Genomic DNA, 15,105 nt, shown 5'->3' with positions numbered 1-15,105 from the left:
TAGAGCAGGATAGTTACACATGAAACAATCATTCAAGCTAAAAGGATGAAATGAAAGGCAACTAAGAATCTCACATTCAGCTTAACAAAGGGAAGGTGACTAACCTATATCTAGGAGCAATCAAGAATTCCTAAATAACAGTCATAAATGAATGAAATAGAGCAAATACGAGCCATGAGGAATTCATATTTATGCCTGAATCCGAAAATAAATTAAAAATAAATAAATTAATTAAAAAAAAAAAACAAAAAAAACAAACATATAGAAGTCACAGAAACTGGGCATAGAGTGCAGCCAGGTAAATTCTAAGCTAATCTTTCTTTTTGTAACTTAGATGGTGATATGTGTATGGTCTAAACATATATGAATTGAAAACAGAGGTAAGAAACACTTCCAATTCAAAACACGAGCAGATGAGAATTCAGTTTCCAAAAGCCTAAGTTATACCAACACGACAGGTTACCAGATACTACTTGCACCCTCCCAAGTGTTGGAACTCCTATTGCCACTGCTTGTGCTACACGATTTTCTTTCTATTAGAGCTTCTGCAATAACTATGGTCTTTCCTGAAACACTTGAAACTTTTGCTAACATGCGCGAATGAAGAGATGTTGACAGTTGTGGACAATCATGTCAGCGAACGGTGACAAGTGTAAGGGCGTTGGGTTTATGCAACGTCCACACGCCAATTTTGAAACTTGGTATGAATAACTTTGTTTTGCAAAAACTTAGGATAAATTAAGTTGTCGGCGCTGGGTTTATACAACGTCCACACGCTAATTTTGAAACTTGGTATGAATAACTTTGTTTTGAGAAAACTTTGGATAAATTAAGTTGCCCACACTAAAATAACATCATGGCAAGTGATGCAGGCAATAAGAGGGTAAATTGAAAACTTTGGTTAAAATTTTCTTGCAGAGAAAGTGCCTAGCATAAACTTTGGTTAGAGAGTAATTAACCTGTACAAATTGACGGTCAATGCGTAAATTAATAGCGAGTCAACTATGGATCGAACGCTAATAGTCCCTTCGCTGCCGTAAGGAGGGACTAATAAGACTCAAATATTTTGAATTTGCCAACCGTAATTTAAAGGAAGAAGCAATTTCCAATGACCAGGAAGAATCATTATATTTGACCGAAAGAGCAAATATAATTAAATCTCCTAGACTAAAAAATATATATGGATAGACAAAAATGAAATTTCCAAAACAGGTCACATCAGCTATCCTTCCCTTTTACGCAACAGTCTCGTAGCAATGTGTTCAGTAAATTATATGAATAGACAAAAATGAAATTTCCAAGAAAGGTCACATCAGCTATCCTTCCCTTCTACGCAACAGTCTCGAAGCAATGTGTTCAGTAAATTATATGAATAGACAAAAATGAAATTTCCAAGAAAGGTCACATCAGCTATCCTTCCCTTCTACGCAACAGTCTCGAAGCAATGTATTCAATACAGCTTTCTCATTCTCAGGCAGTGTTTTGATTTTTCAACTTGGAGAGTTCACGCTTGATTACTGCTCCTCTCTTGATCTTATAGCCAGAATCACTTTGAATCTCTCAAAATCATTTAGCCACCTCTTTTGGACATCTGCAACCTCCATTGCCTCATTCAAAACTTTTTTCTTTGGCACTCTGGGATTATCAATCTATCAGTTAGTGAAAGCCTCTTAAAGTCCATCCGAGTTCTCACCATCTTGGGTCCATCAAACAAGGCCCGGTTCTGGTCTACAACATCCACAATCACCACAAGCTTCCCATAGTCGGGGCCATAGTTTACGAGAGCAACACGTCCAATTTCGACATAGCTCCCGCCTGAAAGGCATGATACCCGATTTGCATAAAAACAGATAGGGTAATCAGAATATGTAATAATATAAACAGATAGTTGGTTAAAATACCCAGCCAAGATGGGAGGGAGCGCGCGCGCCGGGCGGGAAGCTACCATTAGCCATGGCGACCATCGACCAACGATCATCTACCAGCTGCCATTAACTTCGAGCAGTGGCCAGCGTTCACCGACCAGCAGCCAATAATCTTCGACAGCCGCCCCAGCAACCTTATTTTTCCACGTTACAAATGCCAGCCCATGCATTGGCGCTCCTTGCCGACCCATGCATGGCAAGACACTCGACTCCCTAGTCCCTACCCTACCTGAACTGCGACACGTTTTCTCCTCCTCCCGGCGAGACGTGGCTCAAGCACGTTCTTTTCGTCCTCTATTTAACACAGACTCGGCTCTCTCATTTCGGTTTTCTCTCCTCCGGTCCTGCGGGCTGGAGGCTCACGCCTCTTGTTTCGCTCTCGGTTCGCTCATGGCTCGACTTCCTGCTTCCGGCGTCTTTTGCGCGGCTCCAGGTATGTCTCTTTCTGCTTGCCTTTCATCGTTTCTAGTTTCGGTCTGATTGTTTGTCGTCTCTGTAATTGTTTTAAATGACGGGCAAAGGCTCTTTTGGTCTCTCTCGGAAGGGTTGCTTAATTTTATCTGGGTCCTGGCTTCTTTCATGTTTATAGTTGTTTCTGCAATAGTTTTTACAAGTCGGGCTTCCTGCCTGGCCCGTCATGGTTCCTTAATCTTTCCTGGGTCTCATTGTGGTTTTGTGGGTCTTAGAATTCTTTCACTGCTCTGGGGGGGGGGGGGGGGGGGGGGGGTTATTCCCCGGGGTTTTTAAGTTTATTGTCTATCCCTGCTCTTCTTCAGTCGGGACAATAGACAATATGCTATGCGCTCTAATCAAGAGAATTAGAGCCTCTTTCTACATTTATCGTCCCTGTCAAGATTTCAGACTCCGAATTGGGAAATGGTGGTTTGTTTTTCAGTGCTGCTGCTGCTGTATCGACTGTAACAGTCGTTCGGAAGCATAAGGCTCTCTCTGGGAAGGCCATGATCTTTCCGGTTGCTATTCCGGTCTCTTTTTCAAATTCCCAACTTTCCGGCTATCCTTAATTACTACTCACCTTCCTCTCTACAACAACAGCCTCCACTGCTCACCACCTTGCATGGGAATTGGGGTTTTGGCGGCCTCTCATCGTCACCCTCGCCTCCATATCCTTTCTCTAGACTCTTCTTTGTCAGCATCCTGTCCTTCTCTTTTGTTGGGATCTGGTCAACAACTGGGACGTCGTACTTCTTTCAGCTCTTTCCTTCTACTTTCTGCCTTCTATCCAGGCATCTTTCTCCGTCGGTAACATTTTCGACGGTTCCTAATTAAGTCTGGGTCGTACGGGGACCCTCTTTTGGGATTTCACATCTGTCTCGGGATGGCTGTGGACAGTGACTCCCCGGGTACAAGGGCTCTCCTGGCTGCGGCCATTGAAACAGAAGAGGCCATCTTTGCTGCCAGCGGGAATCCTAGTTGGCATGACACGTTGTCGGTTTCCCTCCCTTCTCGGCACAGGGACCCTCCTCTCTTCGCGTCTCATAGTCAATTGTCCCGCCGGAACAAAAACAAAGCTCCAGTTAAGACGGTTCCTCCCCCTAAGGCAGTTACGGTCTCTGGGCCTTCACTGGCCGAGCACATTGACAGTTTACATAAGTATGCACTTGTCGGGAAATGGTACTTCCCAGAATTGGACGAGGCGGATATGAGAGCATGGATCTCTAAAACATGGACTCCTATCATCGGCTATACTCCCATCATCTCCCGCATGATGAAAGAATGGTATTCTTTCCATTTTCAAAAGCAGGCTGACTTGGAAATGGTCTTAGACAAGCCTTGGGTATCGGGGAGGAGCTTCCTCTCGCTTTCTCGGTGGTACTTGGGCTTTGACCCTCTTAAAAATACACCATCTCATAGCTTGATATGGTTAAAGCTCCCTAACGTTCCGCTCGAGCTATGGACGCAGGATACTCTCGCATCAATTGGCAACGCGATTGGAAAATTCATCTATGTTGACCCATGGATTCGCGGGGAGAAAGACAAGCGAATTGCCTGGATCCTCATTGAGAGGCCTTACAAGGGTGGCTATCCCGAGCAATTGGAGATCATATGGGAGGGCTCCCGTATTTGTCAAAGAATCGACTTTTGGGGCATCCCCTTCAGATGCTCATCTTGCCACCGCACAGGACATCTTCTTAATGATTGCAAATATAGGCGACAGAGGCCCTCCGATCCACAAAGGCAAAGGAACCACAATCTATCTCCGATAGCGACAGTCTCTCGGGGCGGCATTTCTCTTTCAAGTCCTCTGATCATCTTGGCGATCAACTCTTGCCCAACAGCGTTGATTCGCCCAACCTCGCTGAGTTCAAAAGTCCCCCGCTGTCCCCCCCCCTTATGAATATGGCGGACTTTACATGCCCCCCCATTCCGGAACAGCCAGAAGAGAACACGGTTCCTTCCCCGCCTCCTATGAATGCAGCAGATTTCGTTGTTGGCTCTCATCCCATTCAAATCTCCTCATCCTCTCCATCTCCCAAAAGCAAAGAACAACATCCTTCTCCGACCCCTTTCAACTCCCCTGCCTCCTCCCCGCTCAATGAACCTGACAGCGATATCGATCTTCTTCTAAACCGTCAGCCTTCCATTCTTGAACCGCTCACCATCCATAAACCCTCCTTCCCCTCCATCAGCCCCGATTCCGCCAAGAATATCACTGTCAGGAAAAAGACTAGAGGAGGTAGCAGGCACTTCAGAGGCCGGTCGATTGCCACCGACTTGGGTGTCATAAACTTCCCTCTCATTGACGTCCCGGTCCTCGAATCTCCTTTCCCACAGCCCCTTAGAGCAAGCCAGGCTGGTCAGCCTTCCAAATGACCTTCCTTGTTTCATATAACATTCGGGGTTTAGGAACGGCCCCCAAATTCTTGGCTCTGAAAGCGACATTCCTATCGGCTAGTCCTCATATCATTTTTGTTCAGGAAACCATGCATTCCAGCTCGACTGCCCTGGCCTTCTTCAGAAGAATGTTCCCCTCCTGGCACATGTCTGCGATCAGCGCTGATGGACTGTCGAGGGGCCTCGTATCTCTATGGAACCCTCTTATGGTCAAAGCTAAAGCATATAAGTGTCAAGCTGGCATTCTTATCTCGGCGACCATTCGTGGAAGGCCCCGCCCTATCAACCTGCTCAATGTATATGCGCCATATAAGAACAGACTTCCCTTCTGGGATTCTCTTCTCCTCTCAGGTATCCTTGATATAAACTCTCTGATCATTGCAGGAGATTTGAACTTCACGCTCAGCTCACAAGAATGCTGGGGTCAATGCTCTTCCATGGACAGTCTGGCTGTCAAAATGCGTGGAGAGCTCCTAAATAGAGATCTGGTCGACATCATTCCAGTTCCCTTGACCCCCACATGGGACAATGGCAGACTGGGTCGCGCCTTCATTGCAAAGCGAATTGATCGCTTCCTGCTGTCGTCAACCATCATTGAAGAATGGGGGATGCCCATTGCCAAAACAGGAGACGCCAACACATCTGATCACAAGCCCATCTTTCTGGCTTGGGTCAGCGATCAACGAAGAATGGGCTACTCGTTCAAGTTTAACTCTGTATATCTACAGGATGAATCCTTTGAGGCCTTCGTCAATTCCACCTGGGGACATATCACTCTCAGAAGAGGCACCCTTCCTCACTTTTCGCGAAAAAATCAACAAGCTCAGGGAGGGAGTAAAGTCTTGGCAGATCAAGAAGAAGCAATCAGACTCTCGGGAACTCAGCAACATCACCCACGAAATAAATTTGATCTCGTCAACCATCCATCTGCATGGCCTCACCATTGACAAAAAGGTTCTCCTTTGGTCCCTGGAAAAAAGGAAACAAGCTTTGCTCCTAAAAGAGGAGGCAACATGGAGGTTGAAAAGTCGAGCTCTTTGGCTCAAACAGGGCGACAGAAACACAAAGTTTTTCCACAACTTTGCCAGTGCTCGCAGAACAAGGAACTCGATATGGAGTATGGATGATAACAATGGCAACCCCCTCTTCACACAGGCTGATATCTCCGCTGCGGCCACTTCCTTCTTCAGTGCCCAATACAAGCGTCAACAAAACGACATCTATGACATGATGTGGGCGGTCAACCACCTACCGACCATGTTTGACGATGCCGCAAATGAAGTCTTCCTTAGGCCTATAACTGACGGGGAACTTTCCAGCATTATAAAAGGCTTTAAGAAAGACAAGAGTCCGGGGCCTGATGGTATTCCGGTGGAATTCTACTCTCATTTTTATGATCTCCTCAAAAATGACCTCCTCAATATGGTCAATGCCACTTGCCAAGCTGGGAGCATCAACAACGCTCTATCGGCCACCTACATTGCATTAATTCCAAAAAAAGAAAATCCCACATCATTCGGGGATTACAGGCCCATTGCCTTGTGCAATGCTCTTTACAAAATCATTTCCAAGATTATTGTTGAGCGCATGAAAAAAACTCTCAGCTCCTTTATTACTCAACAGCAACATGCTTTCCTAAAAGACAGGCTTATCCTCGATGCTGTCGCCCTTCCTCAAGAAGGCCTTTTCGCCATCTCTTCGAGGAACATCGATGCGGCCGCCCTCAAAATTGATCTTACAAAGGCTTTTGACTGCGTTAGTTGGAGCTTCATCAGAGTTCTACTTGCAAAAATTGGCCTCTCGCCGCGTGCATGCAGCTGGATCATGGCATGCGTTGAATCTGTTCATTACTCTGTCATTATCAACGGAATCCCATCGACTTTCTTCCAAGCCGAAAGAGGGCTCCGACAGGGATGCCCACTGTCCCCTCTCCTCTTTATTTTGGTAATGAACTCTCTTAGTTCGCATATCAATCTTGCTGTCGCCCAAGGAAGATGTAAGCCAGTTAAGATCTGTAAGGATATCTCTCTCTCTCACAACTTTTTTGTTGATGACATTCTAATCTTTGCAATGCTTTGTAAGTCTTCTTGGGCATGCTTATATATCATCTTTCAGAAGTTTCGAGCAGCTACAGGCCTCTTGATCAATAATGAGAAAACAAAGCTTTACCATAATAATTCCAACCTAGCTACAGCTCTCTGGATAGCGGGTCGTTTCGGCATCAACCTCGCTCTCCTTTCAGACGGCCTTACATATCTCGGATTCCGCCTCAAAGTCAAAAATAACAAATTCGCAGATTGGTTGTGGCTCATTGACAGGTTCTACAACAAAATCTCCAAATGGGAACTGAGGCTTTTATCCCTTGCAGGCAGATTCGTTCTCGTTCAAGCGGTTCTCTCCCAACTAGCAATATATTGGGGTCATCTTTTCGTCCTCCCTGCCAAAGTCATCAAAATCATGCAGTCAATTGCTGCTAATTTCCTTTGGGGCGGCCATTCTTTTCAATCGAAAATACATCTTGCAAGAATGGACATTATCACTATCTCCAAGAAGAATGGGGGCTGGGGTCTCATAAATATGAGGCGATTTGGCAACGCGCTCATCTGCAAATCCATGCACAGGGGTTTTTTCGGGAACAGCCCATGGTCTGCTCTAATCAAACAGAAGTATTTAAAAGGACGGAACTTAGAACACTGGCTCAGAAGGTCATCTCTCGGGATCCGTCACGGATCTCCCATCTGGTGCTGCTTCCGTAAGAATCAACGGTTCTTCATGAGTAATCTAAAATGGACTTTTTTTACTGGTTCATCTGTTTTTATTGCTCTTGACCCTACCTTACATGACTTAGAATCTCAGATCCCCCCGGCTCTCCTCACCTTCTTTCACTCTAGGGGTATTTTCACCTGGTCCAAGCTCATTGATTCATGGTCCTCACTGAAGCCCATCTGGAAATCGGACCTTCAACTTCATATCCCTCCTCCCCTCCGTCCCCTTTGGTCTTCCGCCACCCTCTCTTTTTCTCGCCAGAACATCCTTCAACTTGGAACCAAAGACGATCTCATCTGGTCCCCGGACTCTTCCATCCACCCCATCACTGTCCGACGACTTTACTCCGCCCTTTCATCTCACATCCCGCCATCCCCTTCACTATTTCCTCTCAAATTCTGGAAAGCCATTTGCCCTCTAAAATCCATCCTTTTTGGTTGGCTCCTATTCTACAACAGGAACCTTGCCTGGGACGTTCTACAAGCGAAAGGGTGGCACGGTCCGAGTCGATGCAACTTCTGCCGTTCTGAGCTGGAAACGAACATCCACATGTTCTTCCACTGCGCAGTCTCCTCTGCTATCTGGATCGAGCTGTCCTCCATCTATGGATTTCCCATCCTTTTTTTCTCCTCGATTCAGGAAGCTTTCAACTGGTGGTCCTCTCAACGACCATCGTGGCACGCCTTATTCCTCCTTACCGTCTGGCATATCTGGAAGTGGCGTTGCTGCCGAGTTTTTCGGGACTCCCATCTTCCGCTGGAGTCCATCATCTCACTGATGTAACAAATAAAATATATAAATAATATAAATATAATGTAAAAGACAATAATCATAAATAATAGTTAATTAAGCTAGTAATTAAGTTGAAGAGGCATGTCTAATAGGACATGACTCTTCATGAAGAGACACTTGCTTGGTATATAAGCAAGCCTCTCGTTCTCATTGTAGTTCATTATCATACTCATTCTTATTCATTTTATTTAATATAATATTTATATCCCTTATGGATATCTTTATATTCCTAGTTTTCTGGAATAATTAATTCTTAGAAGGAACTTTGTTCGCTTCATGTGGTATCAGAGCCACGTTGGCTGATCACCAGGCCTTTGGCTATCAACCCTATCATCAACTTCGTTGCTGTCATAATTGAAGTGTTTCGCTACATATTGGGAGATTCTCCATTTTTTAGGTCTTTGGCCATTATTTAAAAAATAATAATAAAGAATAAATAAGAAGGGTATATAAAAAGAAAAGAGGAAAGGAAATAATATACTCTGAACAAACAAACAAAAAAATTGAAAAAAAAATACACACATATATATAAGGAGTTGTCTATAATGCGACTTTTTGAGATTCCGGTGACGGAATCTGGCGGAAGAAATTGAGATGAAATCATGATTTGTTGCAGTTAAAATGGTTTTTTAACTGCATATTCGGATTCAGCACCCTGAAAAACCCCTGGGACGGTTTCATTGTGCAGAAATTAGCTATCAAACTTGGATTCCAATAAATTACTGCCGGATTTTCACCGAAAAAAATCGCCGAAAAAGCTTTCAAAAAGTCGCGTTAAAGACTACTCCTATATATAAAGGGTTTTACATTATTGATAAAAGTGCATAATAAAGATAAGCGAGAATCTTTTCAAGTATATTTAAAAAAAAATTACGTGGAGAAGCCCGTGGTTTTAGAAACCAATGGTAATTTCCTGTGGTTTTAGAAACCAATGGTAATTGCCTGTGGTTTTAGAAACCAGTGGTAAGTTTTACATTTTACATGGAGAACATTAACCGAGGTTTTAGAAACAATTGCCCATGGTATTTTAGAAACCAATGGTAATTGCCCGTGGTTTTAGAAACCAGTAAGTAAGTTTTACATTTTACGTGGAGAACATTAACCGAGGTTTTAGAAAAAAACCCATGGTAATTGCCCATGGTATTTTAAAAGTGAAAGATATTTTGATAACCATTGGAGAAAAAATGTGTGATCTAAATAATTTTAATCGTTCAAATCTAAAGATTGTGACCGTACTAAAAGTCACAGTCACGTCTCATCCAAATTAGTCACGACTCATCAAAATTTTCGAAAAAAAAAAAATTATTATAATTATAAAAAAAATACTATATAAGCCTTATATAGTTACATATAAAAGGAAAAGTGGGTCTCAAAAAAGTATATATAGTTTTATATAATTATAATTTTATAATATATATAAATTAAAATTATATAATATATATAATTTATAATTATATATATTAAAAAACAAATTATTGTTATATAAAATTTCATTAATAGAGTGAACAAAAAAAGAAGAAAAAGAGAATATTTGAAATATATATATATATATATATATATAAAGGGAGATAAATAAGTTATTAAAAAAATAAAAATAAAAAAATTTCCATACAAAGTTAAAATGATGAAGGAAGAAAGGTTTTCCTATAATGGTCTTTCAGTTTAGATCATAGAGTAATTACATTAAAAGGAAATATCCAAGGAAGAGAAGTTAATGTCGCCATCAACCCAAGCAATGATAAAAATTATATCAACATCAACTTGGCAAATCAACTATTAATTCCAGAGCTAAGCATTAGTGTAAAGAAAAATATTTTTGACCAAAACAAGTATAAAATTAGTGATCTACAAGTGACAATAGGTCATTATGACTACATATCTCAATTTCATGTTGCAAGGATGGATAGAAACACTGACATCATACTTAGTCAACCCTGGTTTAAGGATTTGGGTACATTCATGTTAAACATAAAGAAACAAGTTTTGACGTTTCCTTATAAAGGGAAGATGGTCATGTTTCGAGACATAACAAGTAAATCAAAATCAGTAAAATATTCATTAGAAGACTTTAAGGATATCTCAGATTTGATATTTCAAGATAACGAAAAAACTATATCAAAGAAGCAAAAAGAGCTTGAAGAAGTCATTTGCAGCTGAGACAGAAATTTCGCGCCTAAGAGATCACCAAGAAAAGCTACTCGAACAAGTCAAGAAAGCTAAAGCATCAAAGAAGGAACTCAAGGAGCACTTATCAGAACAAGAAGAGGAAACTTTGCGTTTAAAGAACCTCAATAAAAATTTATTAGAACAAATCAGAGATCTAAAAGATAAAAATTTTAAAATTCAAAACACTGAAAATAAAGTTGATGAATCAAAAACCAAAGAACTTTTACGTCTGAGAAACCATAATCAAAGTCTGCTCAATCAAATTAAGAAACTTAAGGAGGATAAGAAAGCATTAAAAGATAAGTTGGAACAAGTCACTCAAGAAGAAGTATCAAAATCTCCAGTTGCAACAATTCAAGTTGAAAATAAGGGAACGAATACCGATCCAGTGAATATGACAACTCAAGAAGACAAATCAGTTGAAGAAACGACACGCTTAGATGTTGCAGTTCAGACAATGGACATCCCAAGTGAATGTTCCATAACCAATTCAACAACATCTTCACCAAAAGAAAATCTAAAAACTTTATATCGGCATCCGAATCACGAGAGTAGACAAATCAACCAAGCTACGTATCAGGACCATTCAAACCAAAGACAACAAATTAATGTTTCAGAGAATAATTACGTAACATCCATCCAGTCTTACACTAACAAGTCGTTACAAAATTCCAGTGATCAGAATACTATACAGAAGATTAATCTGGGATGGGTTGATCCCTTCTCAGTGCGACAATTTTGTTTGTCACTAAGAAGATCATATCAGCTTGTATCGACGAAGTTGACTGTTCCAAGACAGAAAGACTTTCGAAGCAGAAAAAGAGATCAAGCCTTTTTCATCGACAAGCTTTGAGGACAAAGCTTTTTGAGGAAGAAGGCAATGTAACAAATAAAATATATAAATATAATGTAAAAGACAATAATCATAAATAATAGTTAATTAAGCTAGTAATTAAGTTGAAGAGGCATGTCTAATAGGACATGACTCTTCATGAAGAGACACTTGCTTGGTATATAAGCAAGCCTCTAGTTCTCATTGTAGTTCATTATCATACTCATTCTTATTCATTTTATTTAATATAATATTTATATCCCTCATGGATATCTTTATATTCCTAGTTTTCTGGAATAATTAATTCTTAGAAGGAACTTTGTTCGCTTCAATTGATCACAGGTTCCATGCCTCCTGTCTAAGGTTTTCTTCATCTGGTGATGGTCACTATTTATGCTCATGCGTATCTTTCTTCTCTATTTTGATTCGGGCAGCTCCTCTCTGCCCCTTTTCTTTTTGTTCATGCCGGCTATATGTTCATTTCTGATGATCCATCGCCGCTTGCTTTTTGTTGAACAATTATACTATTTTATGGCTCCTCGGTGGAAGAACCTATTCGATGAGTCTTTTTGATCGACTGAATTTTCGATCCATGTATCTATCAAAAGTTTTATATGATCTCAATATAATCTATACAGATTTTTTTCCTCTGAAAAAAAAGATAAAATACCATCTGTAGACCAGTTTACACCAATCCCTGTGAACAATATGTAAAACTATGATCAATGTAACACATTTACATGAGTTTGACCAAGTTCATTTATATTGGTACAAGAGATCTGTAAAACTAGATACCATCGACCAGTTTACACCACTCCCTGTAAACAATATGTAAAACTATAATCAATGTAACACATTTACACGAGTTTGACCAAGTTAATTTATATTGGTACAAGAGATCTGTAAAACTTAAACTGAGGAATAAATTTAAAAGTGACACAGTGAAAGTATTAAAAAACTTAAAACTTGAGCAGTAGATTTAGTCCGTGTTACAGAGATTATTAATATAAAATTAATAATTACAAGGAAAATATGAACTATGACGTATCGTAAAAACCTGAGCAAATTTTACTAATCATCAAAATTCTAAATGCTAACTATCAAATTATGACAATATTTTATAAAAAGGAATTCAAATTTTTAAAGATTTCATATAGTATTCCAAATTTTTAGAAATTCATAATGCTAACTATCAAATTACGACAATATTTTTTAAAAAAGAATTCCAATTTTTAAGGATTTCATATAGTATTCTAAATTGTTAGAAATTCATCCTGTAAAATTGAAGGAATTTTGAAATAGGCCATCATTGTTGAAAAAAACCTAAAAAAAAATTGGTAAAATAATTTTGTGAAGACCAAATTCTACTGTTATTAGGAATATTAAAAATAAGAAAAAAGAACCCAAAAAAAACTCTAAATATATAGAATTTTAATGTGTGAAGATCCATATGAATGAAATGGGGCAACACGATTTACAAGAATCTCTCTGTAAAAGATCTTTAAAATTTAATAAGCTGAAAACCAATTCCAATGAGAGTAAATAAGTCCAATTTAAATATTAGAAACCCTACCCTTAACTCCTAAGAGGATAGGAGTGAATAAAAAAATCATGCCATAACTACAATTATACTTTCAAAATCAAAACGCCCTTTTGTAATCTTAAAATGTCAAAAAAAAATACAATAAAATATCAAAGAAAAGAATACAAGCATTAACCCTAACCCTAACCCTTCCTTCGGTAAACTCCCTCTATACCCAATTTCTTCCCTTCCGGCCCTGTCCGCTGGTCCTCCCTCTATCCCCAATTTCTTCCCTTCCAGCCCTATCTTCTGGTCCCCCTTTGAAGGACTTCAGAGAACTTCGCTTCAGTGAGACCTCTAAAGGAAAACCTAGCCAAGCCAATGAGTGGATTTTACATTGGATTTTACATGCTTATGTGAGTGCCATATACCTCCATTAATAATCTTAAAATCTTAAAGGAATCTGAGCACTAGGGCAGGGTCTTTTAGTTGAAACTACAAATAATTACCCAAACATGTTAATGAAAGAGATTTCATGGCCATTATCAATATCTTCCACAAAATCTAACGCAAATCTCCAAAGTAGCAATGCAAAACTCCTTACAAAAAACACAGCTCCCTCTTCTCCCATTTTTGGGGCAAATGGCAACATTTTTGGGAACAATGGCAACAAATTGGCGCTGACAAGGTAGCCAATTTTGGGCTGGCATAATGGCACATTCCCTTGACTTGACTTTGATTCGAGTGAGACATTCGAGAATTCATTCAAACTCATTGGCAAGATCTGGCTATGAAGGACCTTATCCCCCAGTGAAGTGACCGTGACCAAGAACAAGCAGCCCATCACTTCACCAATCATCAATCATGACACAAAACCAACATAATGTATCATTTGAATATTATAGGCCAGATTCATTTGAATATTACAAGCCAAGATCATTTGTAATTTGAATATTACAGTACAGGAGGGTTATCCTGGACTATCAATCAACTGGACTATCAATCAATCAGAAAGACAGATTTGGCAGAAAAAATTGACAATCACAATATAGACGACAAGCCAACCATTTTGGTACACTCTTAAACGAGGTCTCACCGACTATGAACCAGGTCTCACCAGCTATATTCATAGGGATGTGGTTTCCCCGAGACATTTTGGTACCTTAAACGAGTTCTCACCGACTATGAATTAGGTATCACCAACTATATTCATAGGGATCTGGTTTCCCTGAGAAGAGGGATGAAAGAAAATTTTTGGTATATATAATCCTCGTTTGACCATAACCCTAACATAAAAATCATAGCACTAAAATCAACTACATAAAACCCAAACCTTCACAACCTTAAGCTGAAAACCAACAAGAAGACAATGTCATGAAATTCCCCGGGAGACAGATGATTCCGCTGATATAAATTTACCAGGAGACAGGTGAACCCGATGCATAATATACCACACCGGGCTGTTATCAGACTGGACATTTAATTTATGCTTCTTACTGAGTACGTCTTCCATGTATTAGGAAGCACACAACTGAGAAGCAACAACAGTATAACATATAGACTAACCAAGTAAACCAACAGGAAACCAAGTAACCCAAAGAATCCTCTGTGAATGTAAGCAAGAAAACGTTTACTGAATGCTCCGCTTAATGAATGCACTCAGTTAAAATTTATCGATGCCTGCAAACTCCATTTATGCTTTTCTTGACACATCCCTTCAAATGAAAGTCAGGAATGCAACGCCTATGAAAAGCAACTTCAAACCCTACTTACAAGGTTGCCAGAAAAATATACCGATATTTTCCGAAGAGCTTAAACAGTGCAGTAATTTATTAATCGTTGACAACCTGCAGTAAACGAACAAGAACTATAATAGTTTGTAGTAAAGAAGATCGAACCTTCAGTCCACAAAAATATACTCCGCACAAGAATGCCTCCAGAGACCGAGCCCACATAATAACCACGCTTCCAATTTTGCTATAAAATAGCAACGAGCAGATTAAAACGCGGTTGAATTTAGGGTTTCGGAAGTAGGGTTAGAGTAAAAGGCTGGAAGTAGGGTTAGAGTAAAAGGCTTGAAATGCTTGAAGAAAGAAAGAATTTATTTTAAGTTAAAGATAGCTTATGGGACAGATTGCTTCTTCATCTCCGTGATGTATTTTGCTTTTTTCTATGAAGCTTTAAAATGAATGCTCCAAGCTTCTCGACAAACCCTTCGCTAAATAGATTATCCCAAGAGCTAGCTGTCA

At 40.0% G+C, this 15,105-nt stretch overlaps 1 protein-coding gene, 1 non-coding gene and 1 pseudogene across 2 annotated transcripts in view; all 3 read right to left on the bottom strand.

Annotated features, from left to right (window-relative positions):
- Window positions 1–14,882, bottom strand: part of LOC149162339 (uncharacterized) — a 63,299-nt gene extending 48,417 nt beyond the window's left edge. The window contains exon 1 of the mRNA XM_089437220.1: window positions 14,755–14,882. Coding sequence (XP_089293346.1) covers window positions 14,755–14,811 — 57 coding nt within the window. The 5' untranslated portion in view covers window positions 14,812–14,882. The remainder of the gene's footprint in view (window positions 1–14,754) is intronic.
- On the bottom strand, window positions 1,407–1,826 carry LOC149162341 (large ribosomal subunit protein eL14y pseudogene; annotated as a pseudogene).
- On the bottom strand, window positions 14,268–14,399 carry LOC149162340 (small nucleolar RNA snoR137). Its single transcript, XR_016262171.1, has one exon. It is a non-coding gene; the product is annotated as a small nucleolar RNA snoR137 (small nucleolar RNA).
- Window positions 14,883–15,105: the final 223 nt, after the last annotated feature.

The sequence above is a fragment of the Pinus tabuliformis genome, chromosome 5_2, assembly GCF_031772625.1.
Source record: "Pinus tabuliformis cultivar Carrire ecotype Pingquan chromosome 5_2, CPIR1, whole genome shotgun sequence".
Taxonomy (NCBI): Eukaryota; Viridiplantae; Streptophyta; class Pinopsida; order Pinales; family Pinaceae; genus Pinus; species Pinus tabuliformis.
The sequence above is the reverse complement of the archived record's forward strand: the minus strand, read 5'-3'. Positions and strand labels throughout refer to the sequence as shown.